The sequence below is a fragment of the Mobula hypostoma genome, chromosome 3 (assembly GCF_963921235.1).
Source record: "Mobula hypostoma chromosome 3, sMobHyp1.1, whole genome shotgun sequence".
In the NCBI taxonomy this organism is placed as follows: Eukaryota; Metazoa; Chordata; class Chondrichthyes; order Myliobatiformes; family Myliobatidae; genus Mobula; species Mobula hypostoma.
In genome coordinates, this window is record NC_086099.1 from 151,701,623 (window position 1) to 151,718,205 (window position 16,583).

Below are 16,583 nucleotides of genomic sequence, written 5' to 3' on the forward strand. Positions count from 1 at the left end.
GATGGGAGCCGCCTTTCTGAGGCACCACTCCTTGACCTGGATATTATAGCAGCTAGTGCCCATGATGAAACTGGCTAATTTTACAACTCTCTGCAGCTTACTTTGATCTTGTATCTCCCCCCCCCCCCCCATACCAGATGGTGATGCAGCCAGTTAGAATGCTTTCCACGGGACATCTGTCGAAATTTGCGAGTATTTTTGTTGATATTCTGAAGCTCCTCAAACTCCTAATGAAATATAGCCGCTGTCTTACCTTCTTTAAAGCTGCATCGATATATTGGGTCCAGGTTAGGTCCTCAGAGATATTGACACCCAGGAACTTGAAATTGCTCATTCTCTCCACTTTTGATCCCTCTAAGAGGACTGGTATGTGTTCCCTTGATTTACCCTTTCTGCACCAGATTCTTTTCTTTCCTCCTTAAACTACATCATTGCTTCCCTTCTGTAGTTCATATAGAAAGATTCCACTCATCATTTCTGCCCTGTTTGTACAGTAAAGTGCGAACAAGATATCTTCTAAATCAGGGATGTGGTTACCTTTGGTGAAAGGTTACATGTGGAAACTAAGGAACAGGTGGACATATAGTCACAAGGGGGGCATTAATTTTGATTAGTTACCTAGATGGGCAACCTTTAAGGGGCAATTGGATAGGTACATGAGGAGGAACGTCTTGGAGTTTCATGGGCTGATCGCGGACAACTAGCTCTAGTAGAGAGGATAGGACCGAAAAGTCTGATTCAATGCTGTTTAATTCTGACGTCATAACCTTAACAATTAGCGGCATGTACGAAGGACTTCATTTCCCAGAAACCCTTGTTAAAAAGACCCCGGTTACTCCGGTTGTACGGATAAAATTAATTTTGTGATCAACAAAGGCGACAGGGAATAATGAAACAAGTTGATCAGAAAAAGGCTCTTTAAAAAAATACACACACACAACAAAACGCAGCAGCTGAATTAGGGGGACGGGAGAGCAGTAGTCAGCTACAGCGCACTGAGGCCCGGGACAGGCTTGCGCGGTGCTCTGCGGCTGGAAGTGGCGGTGTTGCAGGTGAGATGGAGCTCGGGGGAGGGCGATATTCAGGGCCTTGGTGCAGGAGGAGAAAACCTGGAGTCTGCGTGAGAGGGGGAGTAGGAGATGGATCGGGTGATGGAAGTGGGGGGGGGAGGTGGGTGTGATGGAGAGTTTGGTAGGGGGGCGGATCTGAGTGCGGGAGGAGGGCAAGAGAGGGTGGTCAGGAGTTTGAATGCCGACCCCTTGTGAAGAATTGAGGACATTGTTCCTCCCGAGGATACCTGAGATGTGCCAGGCTGAGGAGAGAAGGTAGTAGCTGTGAGCGGGTGGCTTGTTGTTTGAACCGAAAGGGTGTAGGATAGAAGAGTGGCTTGCAGAGCGGGACGCATGCGAGGGAAGATTTACTGTGGGTGCAAGGCCAGTTTGAGGGATGGAAAAGCAAGTTTGGAGTTGTGGGGCTGGGGGATGGGAGGTGGAGTCATGAGTCACTCCAGGATAAAGGGAACAACGCAAGAAAATATGAAGGAAAATCAGATAGGTTGCCTAGCAGTTATTAGATGGTGGCTGGTTGTCCACTTAAGCACATTTTCTGACATTATACCTATTTGTTTTGATTACTTAATGTCTGGAAATACAATACTGTGTAAAATTCTTACGCATATATATAAAGTCTTAGTCTAGGGGTGTCTAAGACTTTTGCACAATACTATATATTGATGTCTGTTTGAATGACCACAATATCTGCATCTTCACAATCATCTGGACTAGAGAATGTCCGAAATGACATAATACCTAGTCTGAAATCATTCCCCCTAGAGTCTTCAGTCAGGTGCGGTAGGAAGATTCAATCTTCCACACGTAGCCTGTCAAGCCCTTGAAGAAATTTGCAAATTTCCAGGAGAGCTTCTGTCTTCTAAACTCCACAGAAAAAAGTCACAGTCCACTCAAATTCTTTTATGGCATACCCATCTTCATTGGAATAAATCTTATTCTTTACTGCATTCTTATTATAATAATTGCACTTCTTTTGATGAGACATAGTGATACAGAATACTCTAGTTATCTCATTAATAAAACTTCATGTCTCCTGTATTCAAATCCTCTTGTAATAAAGACTAGTATAGCATTTGCCTCCTGATTATCTGCTGCCTTGCATTTTGTTTTTCAGCAATTTGTCTGCAGCACCCTTGAACATCAACATTACCTAATATATTGCTGTTTAATATGTATGTATAACAAAGTAGATGATCTTGTACAGAACAAAAATGCTGGAGAAACCTAGCAGGTGGGCCGCATCTGTGGGGAAGGATAAAGAGTAAATGTTTTGGGCTGAGACCTTCCATTGGGATTGGAAATGAAGGTGGAAGAATCCAGAATCAGAAAATGGCGGGGGGGGGGGTGGGAAAGGAGTATAAGAGTATAAACTTGAAGGTGAGAGGTGAAGCCAGGTGAGTTGGGAGGGGGGTAAGGATGAAAAAACAGATGCTAGAAATATGAAATTTAAAAAGTTACAAATACTCAGCAGGTAAGGGAGCATCTGAAAAGTGTATCTGATGTATGTTGTGCATGTATTCACACTTATAACGCAAACAGTACAGAAATAGGCCCTTCAGTGCAGGATGCCTGTACCGACCAAGAAAACTAATCCCATCTGCCTGCACAGTGTCTACGTCCTTCCATTCCCTGCCTGTTCATGTGTTGTCTTGAGTCGGAACCTCCATTGGTCAGAGTCAACCATGGATGTTGCATCCTATTTGTCTAGATGCCCAAGCCTGGGCAGTACAATATGGAGAGAAGCTGTTGCCCATGTAGCAAGCTCCATCTCTCCGTGCAGCTGACGAACCCAAAGGATTGGCAGAGCCTGACAGATTTTGCATCAGCAGCATCGCAGGAGTTGCCAATCAGCATTGAACTCAATATGAGACTGCCTTAGGGACTGCAGCTCTGGATTTTCCCATGGGGTTTACTCCCAAAGCCTTTCCCATGAGTGGTTTAGCTGTTATGCAGCAGAAGTTTAAGATCAGCATCTTCCTTCTATATGAGCTGCCAGCCACAGCTGACAAGCCTCATCTGTCGGAAGTGACCAGTTGTAAGACATCAGTAACCTATCTTTCCCCCTTCTGTCAGTAGAAACGGTTCTGGTGGGCTTAGTAGCTAAGCCACACGTGAAGGCCATGAGTTGGACTTGGTTATCAGAGGCTATTTGAGATGTATGACATTGGGAGCATTTAATAGGTAGTGGGAGCTTGACCCCCATTACCACCCCGGCTATGACAACCTTGCTGAGTAAGTGCCTCTTGAACGTTGTGTGTGCTTCCATCATCTCCCCTGGCAGTGTGTTCCAGGTACCTATTACTCTCTATGTAAAAAAAAACACTTACTTCATAAATCTTTTAAACTTTCCCCTTCTTACTTCAAAGATACCCCTCCAGTATTTGACATTTTCATTCTATCTATTTTCACCCTATCTATGCATTTCATAATTTTATATACTCCATTGGATCTCCCCTCAACCTCTGAATTTCCAGAGACTGTCCAACCACTTCTTATTACTAATATTCTGGAATACAGGCAACATCCTGGTGGATCTCTTCTGCATCTTTTTTGAAAGAACGCAAAACTCCAAGTGTAGCATAACTGAAGTTTAATACAGAAGCAGCATGACTTCCTGACTTTTATACTAAATGTCCGGATGACGAAGACAAATGTGCAATATGCCTTCTTTATCACACTGTTGTATACTTCTTTCAGGGGGCTGTGTTTACTCCTAAAAGACCCTTCTGTATGTTAATGTTCCTGCATTACTGCATACTGTCCTGTTATGTTTGATCATCAACAGTTTAATACTTCACACTAAATAACTAACCTGCTGAATCTTTTGACCACTTTCCTCACTGATGATTTCCAGAGTACTACTGTCCTCTGGGTTGGTATTATCTCTCTGATTATTTTAAATCCATGTTGTCTGATTTTGAGATTTCTGCCAAGGCAACTAATGTAATACTATTCTGTTGTCCTTGTTCACCTCAATTACTTCTTTCCCTCCTCCCACTCCCACCTCTGTAACAACAGAAGCAACCTTAACTGAGCCTATCTTTCCTCATTGCCAAAGTTTCGAGTGCCAGCCAACATTTTCATAAATGTCAGCATGGTTTCCAGAGTCTGCTCTTCTCAAGAAAGATCTTTATGCGCACCATGCCTTGATCAAAACAACTTTCAGAAGACCTTAGAAGAAGAATTGTACAGATGCATGAAGCTGGAAAAGGCTACAAAAGCATTTCTGAAGACCTGAGTGTTCGTCAGTCCACAGTGAGAGAAACTGTCTACAAATGGAGAAAACTCAGTATTGTTGCTACTCTACCTAGGAGTTTGCATCCTGCAAAGATCACACCAAGAGCACACATGCAATGCTGAAGAAGTGAAAAAGAACCAAAGGGTAACAGCAAAAGACCTGCAGAAATCTGGAACATGCTAAAGTCTCTGTTCATGTGTCCACTTTAAGAAAAATACTGAACAAGAACAGTGTTCATGGGAGGACATGATGGAGGAAACCACTGCTGCATGTCTCAAGTTTGCAACAGACCACCTGGATATTCTATGACGGTTCTGGGACAATGTTGAACTTTTTGGCAGAAATGCACATTGCTATGTTTGGAGGAAAAGGGGAACTGTACCCCAACACCAAAACCTCATCCCAGCTTGTAAGCATCATGGTTTGGGGCTGCTTTGCTGTATCAGGGCTTGGACAACTTGCAATCGTGGAGGGAACAATGAATTCAATGTTCTATCAAGACATTTTACAGGAGAATGGCAGGGTAGCAGTCGTCTCCTGAAGCTTAATAGAAGTTGGATTATGCAACAAGACAATAATCAGAAATACAAGAGAAAATCAACAACAGAATAGTTTTGAAAGAAGAAGATTCATGTTTTGGAATGGCCGAGTCAAAGTCCTGAAGCAAGCAGTTCATACAGGAAACTCCACCAACATCTTGGAGCTGAAGCAGTTTTCTCCAAGCTGACGTGCAGGACTGATCAATGTTTACCAGAAGGTTGAAGTTATTGCTCTTCAAGGGGGTCGCACCAGTTACAAAGCAAAGGTTCACATACTTTTCCCAACAATTACATGTAATATTGGCAACATAGAGAAAATGTTGGAGGAACTCAGCAGGCCAGGCAGCAACTATGGAAAAAAGTAGTTGACGTTTTGGGCAGGGTCTCGGCCTGAAACATTGACTGTACTTTTTTCCGTAGATGCTGCCTGGCCTGCTGAGTTCCTCCAGCAATTTGTGGGTGTTGCTTGGAGTTCCAGCATCTGCAGTTTCTCTCTTGTTTGTGACATGTAATATTGGATCATTTTTCTCAATAAATAAATGAACAAGTATAATGTTTTTTGTGTTATTTATTTCATTTATCTAGTTTTAGAACTTGTGTGAAGATCTGATCACATTTTAGGTCATATTTATGCAGAAATAGAGAAAATTCTGCAGGGTTCACAAACTTTTTAGCACCACTGTTTCTTATTGCCCTAAACTGAATGCTTGTTGGATATTCAGAGTCAACCACATTGTTAGCATAATATCGTCTTGAATACTTGTTCATTATTATAATCCCTGTCTCTTTCCACATGTCCAGGTTTCAAACAAGGTTATTACATTGTATTTAATCCCATGACCAATTTTAGTTAAACAATCCATGAAGAGATAGGCAGAGTTGTTCCAGGCTGATAAGGATTCTGCATGATCTGTATTTCCAGTATTTTCTATCTTTATTTCAGATTTACAAGGCCTGGAGTCAAGAAGTAAATAATTCAACAGAACTTGTGGAAATTCGTATAAATATCTATCATCGTAGTGTGTTCTTTGGACACCACTTCAAAAGATTAAAGATTCATACAGGTTTGTCAAGTAAGATGTTTCTTTTCCATATTCTTGCTAGTTCTACTTAGTCTATCTACTTATAGTTTTTGGATAACCAGCAACTTTTACTAATGGCTAATACCTAATGCAAGAGGGCATAATTTTTTAGATGATTGGAGGAAAGTATAGGGGGATGTCAAGTATGTTTTTCACTAAGAGAGTGGTAGGTCTGTGGTACGTGCTGCCATGGGTGGTGCTAGAGGTAGGTACATCCGAGATATTTAAGGGACTCTAGATAGGTACATGAATAAAAGAAAATAATGGAGGGCTGTGTGGGAGGGAAAGGTTAGATTGATCTTGGAGTAGGTTAAAAGGTTAGTACAACATCATGGGTCGAAGGGCCTGTACTGTGCTGTACTGCTCTATTAATGGGTCAAACATTTAAAGATGCCTAGTATTTAGTACATATTGCTAGACTAGAGATTCTAAACAGGATCTACTCTGTAAATTCCTTTTTTCATACTACTCTGAAATGGCTCCATGTAGTGAAATTTTCCAGTTTAATGTGCTTCTTGGAGGGACTGCTTTGAAAAGTTATAGCAATGATGATCAGTTTCTTGCTTCCGTTCATTTAGATCTTCTATATGCCATCCATATCATCCTGACACTTGACAATCTTTCATGTCATTATTTATTTTCTTTGATCTTTGCTTGGCATTTTTTTCCTCCATCACTGATGCAACTAATTTTCTTCACATGTTATTCATTATTCCTGTTGTAAATAGTGACTTAAGTTTACCATCTTATTTTCATTTATAATTATCCATTTTAAAGGGGCTTACCAGTTTCTATTAACATCCTTTAAAAAATTGTTGTTTTTTTTACATATTTCCTGTTAACTTTTTGCTGTTATCTTGTTTCATCCATGTGCCCTGATATACACTTGTGTATTTGGCCTTCTGCAAGTACCTTAGTTTTGCGTTGTCCATTGTTGCTTTGGCTATCAGTGAGCTTTCTTTTTTCCTTGAAGCTGGAGCTCTTTATCCTTTATACCTAAACCAGATGGTAGCATCACTGACTACAGAAAGGTGAATGCTATAACAAAGACAGATGTGTATCCCATTGGAAAAGCTAAGTTTCTAACAAAGATTGATTTGTTGGAAGGGTATTGGTGTGTTCCATTAATGGATAGAGGTAGAGAAATTTCTGCATTTGTAACACCTGGGTTGTATGAATACAATGTTCTGCCATTTGGGATGAAAAATGCTCCAGGAACATTCCAGAGAATGATTAGTTCTGTAATTCAAGGGTTAAAACACACAGATGCCTATATTGATAATTTAGTCACAGGAAATGACACATGGGAAACCCATATCTCTGCAGTGGAAAAGCTATTTGACAGGCTTTCAAAGGCCAATCTTACAGTTAACTTAGCTAAGAGTGAATTTGGCCATGCCACTGTGACCTATCTTGGCTATGTTGTAGGTCAGGGCAAGGTTAAGGAAAATGGTTAAGAAGGCTCCAATTCAATAACAGAGTCTGATTCTACAGGAGTATGATCTTATGATAATTCACATTAAAGGCAAGGATAATACAACTGCCGATTGTCTTTCCAGATGTTAAGCTTACAATTTTTTTTTTAATTTAGTGGAGTGGAGGTTACTGTTTGTATACACTCTTGCCATACATTACGTTGGTCTGTAGTATGCTATATGATAACCATACTTGCATTGTTTCACCTATTGTACTTTCCAGTTAAAAATTTTGCTCTTCCAGATCAAAATTTTTCCTTTTTGGGGGAGGTGGTACGAGACCGCAGATTCATTTACTGTGAGTGTTGCTTTAAGTGCCTGAGTGAGGTGGGACTATGACGTCAGTGACAAGCTGTGGCAGCCGGCTTCAGACTTTCACACAGAGAGAGAGACACACACACACGCATACACACACATACACACACACAGAGCTATGGGAACTTCAGCTTGTCACTGCTATGGATTGGACCTCTTCTGTCCCCAGAAGATTGGGGTCATCATTGGCACGCAGTGCACAACCATGTGTGACTGTCACTTCATATAATCCATATGTATGGATTTGTTGGAATATCCTGTGGTATCACTTTTGTTGCCCCTTACCTGGAATTGGGATGTTATGTGGTAACCACTTGAAGGCGATATTCCTGTGACTATCACCTGGTGATACTTCAAAGTAGATTTCGGAACGATTCAACGGATAAGATCTTCGGCGACTGTTATTTTGTTTACCCAGCGTGGAATCTGTGGAATTCTTCGTAATTGCTTTCTCTCTATATTTTCGTGTGGATTTACAAATCTCTCCCCTCACTCACTCATTCTGTGGATTACTGAACTTTTCCACTTTACCATCTTAAGACTTAAAGCATTGTTTCCCAAGCTTGATAGTTTGGGAGCTATATGTACACATATATACACGCATAACACTGTTAACTTCTGTTTATTTTGTTTAAACTTTTATATTTGGAGTAGATACTAATAAAGATAGTGGTTTTAACATCGAAACCAGACTCCCATTTGTGATCTATTGCTGCTGGTACGTAATACTACCTATAATTTATTTTAAAAAAACCCTGAATTATATTGTATATCTGGTGTTCATTTTATTTTGAGTTGTTAAAAATACACGCTCTTTAATGCAGGATAGAAGCAAGATGACTAAGAAACGAAAGCGTCAAGATGACTTTCAAAAGGTTAAGTTAAAAGTTGGCAAAAGAAAACCAAAAGCAGATAATGCAACTGACACGAGCTTCAAGACACGTGCCATCCATGTTCCAGAGCAATTGAAGAGTGTTGCATCATTACCAACAAATTACCGCAAACTTAACATAAAGGTATACGTCATTCTCTTTTAGGCTGCTGTGTTTAACAGCCTAAAGTAGAGTAACTTCCTGTATTTATTCCTTTATTAATGGTTTTTCTTCCTTTTTTGAAGGCAATTTGCCTTGTCTTGATCACTTATGTGTTGCCAGGAAGGGGTGTGTGCTGTCAGACAAATGCTTTGTATTGGGCATGCCCTTGTGTTTAAATCCAGTCCTTAACTGATGCTTCATTATGTGTATCTCTCTGTCATCCACCTGGGAATACCTGGTCAGCTGTTGTGCTCTTCTTGTTTCCTTGATTAATGCTAATTATATTAGTACATTCTTTAATTGTCATGGTAAGTATATTAATTCAATTTTTCTGATTAATGATCATAGAAGTTCAGTGAATTTGAAAAAGATAAGCCAAAAATTGTTTGAAGGAAGATAGCTACTTATATAGCTTCCAGAAGATAATTAATTAATAATGTTTTCATTTACAAATTAGAAGTATGTCATTCAGCTCATCAGATCTATGTCAGGTCTCAGAGCATTTCCAAATCACCATTTATTTTCCTTAACCTACATTCTCATGCACATTATTAATCCCCTATTGTTCAGATGGGCTGAAGTTCAGTACTGTGCAAAAGTTTTAGGCACCCTAGATTTTTTATAATATAAATTTTGTTATAGATGTTTATTTTTTGTCTTCTGCATCAGTGGGTCAGTATAAAAGAGCAAATTTTAGATTTCCAAAATTCATTTTCTAAAAAATTAAATTAAATTAGAGAATTTTTTGTATTTTGTTAAAGAAAGTAACATTAAGTAATAGGCCACATTTCAAATAAAAACTTGATCACTTTGTAGGTATATAGCCCAGTGCATGATTAAACAAAGATAACAAATAGGGTGCTAATGATCAATGACATAATGAATTCACTGAACTAAACTGATTAACTGAAACAGAACTGGTGTAGAAGGAATCAAACTGGGTGAAGGACAACCAAAATAAAAGGTAAGGGTGTGGTAGATATGACAGTTTAACCTTCAAATCATCAATTCTTACCCATGGCAAGAGTGAGCCTAACAAGATACAAGGTGGTCCTCCTGCGTCAGCTAGGTCCCTCCCAAGCAGAAATTTGCAGCAGACTGGAGTTTCAAGCTGTGCTGTCTAAGCTCTTCTGGAGAAGCACAAAGAAATGGGCAAGGTTGAGGACCAGAAACATAGTGGTTGGCCACAGAAACTGAGTGCAACAGATTGAGACACATCAAACTGATGGGCCTTCTAAATCAGAAGTTTCTGTGAGATCACTGACTCTCCTTTGTCTATCTTATATATTAATTCCTCAAAGAATTCCAACAGATTTGTCAAGTAAGATTTCTCTTTAAGGAAGCAATGCTGACTTTGGCCTATTTTACCTTGTGCCACCAAGTACCCTGAAATCTTATCCTTAACAATGAACTCTAACCAAAAGTTTCCTGTGATGCCGTCTGAAATTTTTGTCTATGGTATGGATCAAAGATTGGTTTAAAAAAAGAGCATGTATTTGCATCGGATATTGTCAACAATTGGTTTAAAAAAAGAGAGTGCATTTGCATCAGATATTAACAACAAAGCAGTCAGGGTAGACTTCATGGATTACTATTGCACCTATGCTCTTTTTGAGTGTTGTTGCATTGCAAAGCTGAAGAGAATTGTGGCTGTAAGCTTGTTTTTAAAATGTCAGTTTTTATAAATATTGAATATATTAAAAATAACTTCTGAGTATTTAACCAGAATACAGAGTTAATAGTTAACAATCTTAGGCAGGGTCAACCATGGGGGTTGTGTCCTAATTGTCTACACAAGCCGGAATTGCAAGCAAGGGCAGTTAGCAATCTGAAGACTAGAAATTTGTATTCTACTTTATATTGCAATATAGAGCCTCTTGTCATGAAGTTCCATTTTCCTCAGGGAGGTTAAGAAGCGTTTGAAGTTTTAATTTACTGTGATATAAGTATACTAACAATAACCTAGCTTTTCTTTCTCAATAGGATCTGTTGACACAGTTACACCACTATAATTCTGGAATTAAACAGAGTGCCCTTAATGGCCTCAAAGATCTTGTATCCCAGCATCCCTCGATGATTGCATCTTATCTCTCGAACATTCTCAGTGATTTAGCGGCCTTATTCACAGACAAAGACTCCGCAGTCAGATCAGCAGCTGTCCAGCTTTTACGTTTTCTTGCTCCGAAAATTTCCAGTGACCAGATGGCTCCTTTTTTCCCTTTGGTTAGTGCACACCTCTCCGGTGCAATGACTCACATTCTTGAAGGGATACAGGAAGATGCCTTGAAGATATTGGATATTTTATTAGAACATTATCCCGAGCTTCTTACAGACTGTTGCAGCACCCTACTGAAGAACTTTTTGGAACTCATTTCACATCAGAGAGTGTCAAAGGAATTGAAATCTGGGGGGAAAGCACATTCTTGGATGCTGTCTGTCAACCCTAACCGCCGGATTACTTCTCAGCTTTGGAGGCTTAATGTACTGAACAGGTTGAGAAAATTTATGGAAGCAGTTGTTGAAGGTTCAAACCAGTCAGTGGAAAGCGAAGCTACTTTTGAGAGTGATGCCAGGGCTGGGTCTGAGCATGTGACCACATTGCAAGTCAATTGGGAGAACTATGCAGCTGGGCAGCAGCATATACAATTGTATGAACACTCTGGATCCCAACCTATGACAGTGATTCCATTTCGGCTGAGGTGAGACGCTCTGGGCATGTTGACTGCTGTTCGGTTCTTGGTTCAAGATATTAATTTTGACTACCTCTTCCCCTCCCTCCCCAACTCTTAAGTGTTACATAAATGCATTTTAATTTAAAAGGCATGAAAGGAATACTTACAAATATCAGTTTTTTAAATTTAAATTTACTTTGTCTTATTTTATATACTAGTACATCTACAACTTGCCTGATAAAAGAATATTGTCATCCACTGAATGTGTTTGGATGCTAGTACTCCATAAATCAATCTAAATTGTATCTAGACTTCTCTGTATTCGGTGGAATTTACTTTATCTCCTTAGTAGATCTTAAAATATTTATCTATATTTCATAATAATTGGTAAGAGTTGGGATGAAATGTCATTTCCTCACTCTCCTTTCCAGCCAGCTCCTTGACAAGTGTGAGAAAATTGTGACATTAGGAAGAAGTTAAAATTCTTAATAGCTTGAAATACAACTCAGTTCCATGTAAAGAAGTCTTACTTAAGGGCATCAGAGACTAAGGTGTGCAAACGTTCCGTCCTGATGAGCAGAAAGATTTCCCTGGCATGTTTTAAAAACTGCCTTGCAGGACTGGAATCTGACTTTAAATTTAAAAGTTGCTGGCTGAGTTTGTTAGGGTTTGGTGAAAGTCTTGTTATTTCTTATTATGTAGCTGGAGTACTTTATGTTGAAGATATTATCTTTATCAATTAAGAAAATCTAAATTGCAATTCATAACTTTTGGTTCTAGCATCTTCCCCCTTCGTTTCCGGTCCTGATAAAGGGTCTTGGCCTGAAACATTGACTGTTATTCAGTTCCATAGATGCTGCCTGACTTGCTGAGTTCATCCAGCTTTTTCTGTGTGTTGCAGTTTTTTATTTCATTTAGTATTTAAATACCACCCTTTTTACATCCACAGAGTATATTTTCTTCATTTTGAATGCCCTTTATTACAGATACAGGTTTCCCCCGCCATCCGAAGGTAGAGCGTTCCTATGAAACGGTTCGTAAGCCAAAATGTCGTAAAGAGAAGAAGCAATTCCCATTTATTTATAATGGGAAAATTTTGTGAGCGTTTGCAGACCCAAAAATAACCTACCAACCTAAAATAACAGTAACATATAGTAAAAGCAGGAATGATGTGATAAATACACAGCCTATATAAAGTAGAAATACTTTTCCACAATCATTAGTGAACTGTTCTCTGGAGCGAAAATCTCACGCAAGCGCCGTCGGTAGAAAATCTCACGCAAGCGCTGTTGGCATAAACGCGCTCTACAGTAACCTTTAAGCTATGAAGCTGCCAAATCATACCAAATATCACGTAAAAATACACAGCCAATATAAAGTAGAAATAATGTATGTACAGTGTAGTATCACTTACGGGAATTGGGACAGCGCCGAGCACACTGATGATGGTGAGTTAGACTGAGTTGTCAGAGATTGGGTGGTGCAGTGGTCCCCCACCCTCCAGGCTGCCGACCCGATACATTGCCGCGAAGAATGCAGGGGTGCAGTGTAATTGTCGGCCCAGATCAGTGCCGATTTCCGATTGCGTCGTCTCTGATCTGGGCCGACAATTATGTGTCGGCAGTACCTAATTAATTAGCATGTTTATTTCGGCTCTTTTCTTAAAGATGTGCTGTGTGCCTCCCGGCTACCTTTGCATTCTCAGCGAATCGGTATCTGTCTGTGGCCTGGGGGTTGGGGTGGTGGGACACTGGGGTGTCATCTCGTCGCCTGTTTCCATTAGAGCAGGCAGCTCATCTTCTCCTATGACTGCCCGCCTTGATGTCGAAGTTCGAGGTTCGTCGTCTGCTGTGGCTGATGTGGAAGGCTTGCTTGACTGCTGAGCCTCGCGCATTTTTCTATCACATGGTTCTTTAATAAGGACTCAAACCATCCTGCAAATATCCCCTAAACCGACGTATCCGTTCAAAATTAAAGTTGTACTTTATCATTACTCATTTGGTTTCGATTGTTAGCCTTTTTTCTTCCAATTGCATCAGCTCTTCATCTGTCAGTTCTTGGTGATGGGATGCCAAAACCTCTTCAACATCATGTTCATCAGCTTCCACAAGCCAAATTCACATTGTGCTTACTTCGTTCACCACAATCAAAACGCTTAATTATGTCTAGTTTTACCGTAAGTGTAACACCCTTACGAGCTCTTTCAGGCTTTTCCGATACCGTAGAACTCATCTTGCAAACGGCTGCTCACAGGCTCGTGTTTCAGCAATGCCGGCGAGAATCCGGGGGAGAGTGGCTGCTCGGGGCGTGCTGCCTTCTATTGCGCGCTGATTTTTTCGCATGCTGATTTTTTTATCGCGCGCTGAATTTTTTTTTCATAACAGTTGAAACACCTTCTGAAAGCGAAAACAGGGTACTAATGTAGGTCTTTCTTACCAGTGAAGTTTCATAAAGCGAACGTTTGAAAATCGGGGGACACCTGTACTAAATCAATGTCTATCAAACGCCTAGTAATTTTCAGGCTCCTACCTCTCTGTTCTGGCAACACGATCAGCTTTTAACTGGCTAGGAATTACTGACAGTTTCACAAGGAGCAAGATTGATTGGAATTTAAGCATGTCATTGATAGTGTTATATTTGTGTTATAATGTTGCTTCTCAGATCGTGTGCATTTTGCTCAATACTTTCCTCACCAGTGAAAGGAGAACTCTGAAGGAGTCAGAGTTTCATTTTTGGAAGAAAATGCAAAGGCAAATCAAACTAAATTTGGGCAGATGGGGATAGGCTGGTAGTAGAATAATAAAATCATAAAGAAAGAGTAATAAAAACACTTAAAAGAAATACGTGCAGTGGCATTGTTCTTAGTGATTAAGTAATTGAATGGCAAGAAAATAAAGTGTGGAATGAGTGGTGCCATTCACAGTTCGAACAGTTCATCTTCTACCAGCTTGGAAATGGTAACATTTTGTTTTTCAGTCATATCCAGAAATATCCTCAAGAAAATCTTAGTCCTAGAGATTTTGAGAGACCTTTTCTTTCAGACTAAGGTACCTTTCCTGCAAGTTATGTTCCATTGTTTATATACTGGACATCCAAATTATGTTCTTCAGAAAGAAAACAATTGAAATTACATTTTAAAGAGCAAAGCCGTTTTGTACGTTAGCTTCTACTTTTCCTGAAAATTCTTATTTTCAGTGTAATACATTTGATGTTGATAGGACTGGTAGAAGAAAAAACACTGCCTTAAGTTTAAAAATTCTGGTTTGGTTAGGCTTTATGTCTTCATTTGTTCCTTTTGTAGACCTTCATCATGACCATAAGTTGTATCATTAGCTGCAGCATTAGCTAGTGCTCCAAGTGGGAGGTTGGAATTATTTGTAGTATCAATTCGCCAATTCCACAATCAATATTTTGCTCACTGGAGAGCTTAGTGATAAGAAAGAGAAGATCTGTAGTTTAGCTGTGAGTAGGCTAACATAGTCATAGTCATACTTTATTGATCCTGGGGGAGATTGGTTTTTGTTACAGTTGCACATAAATAATAAATAGTAATAAAACCATAAATAGTTAAATAGTAATATGTAAATTATGCCAGGAAATAAGTCCAGGACCAGCCTATTGGCTCAGTGTGTATGACCCTCCAAGGGAGGAGTTGTAAAGTTTGAAGGCCACAGGCAAGAATGACAATGCTCTGTGTTGCATCTCGGTGGAATGAGTCTCTGGCTGAATGTACTCCTGTGCCCAACCAGTACATTATGTAGTGGATGGGAGACATTATCCAAGATGGCATGCAACTTGGACAGCATCCTCTTTTCAGACACCACTGTCAGAGAGTCCAGTTCCATCCCCACAACATCACTGGCCTTATGAATGAGTTTGTTGATTCTGTTGGTGTCTGCTACCCTCAGCCTGCTGCCCCAGCACACAACAGCAAACATGATAACATGTAAGTATTGCAAATTATGCATAAATTTATGACTCTGAACCAGAACTAGCACCAACTGGTACAGCAAGATCACCTTAAACTCCCACCACACTGTAACCATTTTACAGATATCCCAAAGATATGTGCAGTTACTTTTATCACTTGTATTTTCTTAATTTATTGCTTTATTTCATGCCCAAACTTGTTGTTTAAAGGTTCTTAGTAGAACTAGTAGAGTTCTTGTAGTTATTGTCCACAGTTAAAAGGATTTTTTCTTATTTCCAGTACATTTTTGATATTGACGTTTATTATAGATTAACTTTAGCCCCAAGAAAAGCAACGATTTCTATTGAAGAGCTCTTTGTCATTGTACTGAAGTTTGAAGTGTGAATGATAAAAGAATGGAAGTGAGGTTGTTCCAAATGGGGTTTATTCCTTTAATATTTAAAATAACTTCAACTCTTTATTCAAAGATTTGAGTTATTTTGAAGCTTAAGAAGGAAAGGCAAATTGACCACAATTACAGCTGGTATTTTTCTGTGGTCTATTAACTTGTGATGAAGTGAGACCTCACTACCTTGGATCTAAGCAATTTTTGATTTTGGTCCTTCTGAATTACAGTTGTACAAAAAAGGGTGCAGATGATTTCCTTCTGTATCATTCTAGTTTATTGTAATGAGCATTGGCGTTTCACAAAGCATGAAATGCTGATTTGCCATTTAATTAAAAGGAACCACATTTCTAACATGTACTCTTATTCTGCTTTGGTGAACTTTCTTTAACTTTCGCTCTATAAATTGTCCCCTGGTTATGGCAGAGTTCCATTCTTGTGAACTGTTTGTAATAAGCAGTTCACACATAGGAAATGTGACCACCAGCTGAGTTCTCACGCAGCAGAAAATACCTGCAGCCCTACAGCAACTGGTAAATCCATACCATCAGTCTCCTAAATGCTTGCTTGTATATATGGACAATGCACAAGTCAGGTGTTTGTGAGATGAGGAAGACCTACGTTCTTCATAGCTGTTGTGCTTGATTTAAAAGTATATTTGGTATTTTTGTCATTTTTCTTTGGCATTTCAATCAGTGTGGGTGCTCAGTTCCTGAAGAATAAATGGATCTGTACATAGTGACAATACAACTAAAAATGCTTCTAATTAGCAAGGAATTTTCTCTGGTTTATTGAGCATCTGTTTGTGTGGCAAGAACATCTTGGGTGTGTAGAGGAATTTG

General features: G+C 39.5%; 1 protein-coding gene across 5 annotated transcripts in view; it reads left to right on the forward strand.

The window, feature by feature from the left end:
• Nucleotides 1-898: 898 nt before the first annotated feature.
• tex10 (testis expressed 10) overlaps nt 899-16,583 on the forward strand; it is a 94,511-nt gene continuing 78,826 nt past the window's right edge. For 3 of the 5 annotated variants that reach the window (XM_063043891.1, XM_063043895.1, XM_063043894.1), the window contains exons 1-4: nt 899-1,052; nt 5,791-5,911; nt 8,544-8,735; nt 10,737-11,452. In XM_063043891.1, coding sequence (XP_062899961.1) covers nt 8,556-8,735; nt 10,737-11,452 — 896 coding nt within the window. In that variant the 5' untranslated portion in view covers nt 899-1,052; nt 5,791-5,911; nt 8,544-8,555. Of the gene's footprint in view, nt 1,053-1,300; nt 1,326-5,790; nt 5,921-8,543; nt 8,736-10,736; nt 11,453-16,583 lie in introns of those variants that run through there. The other 2 variants (XM_063043893.1, XM_063043892.1) reach the window with 2 other exon arrangements.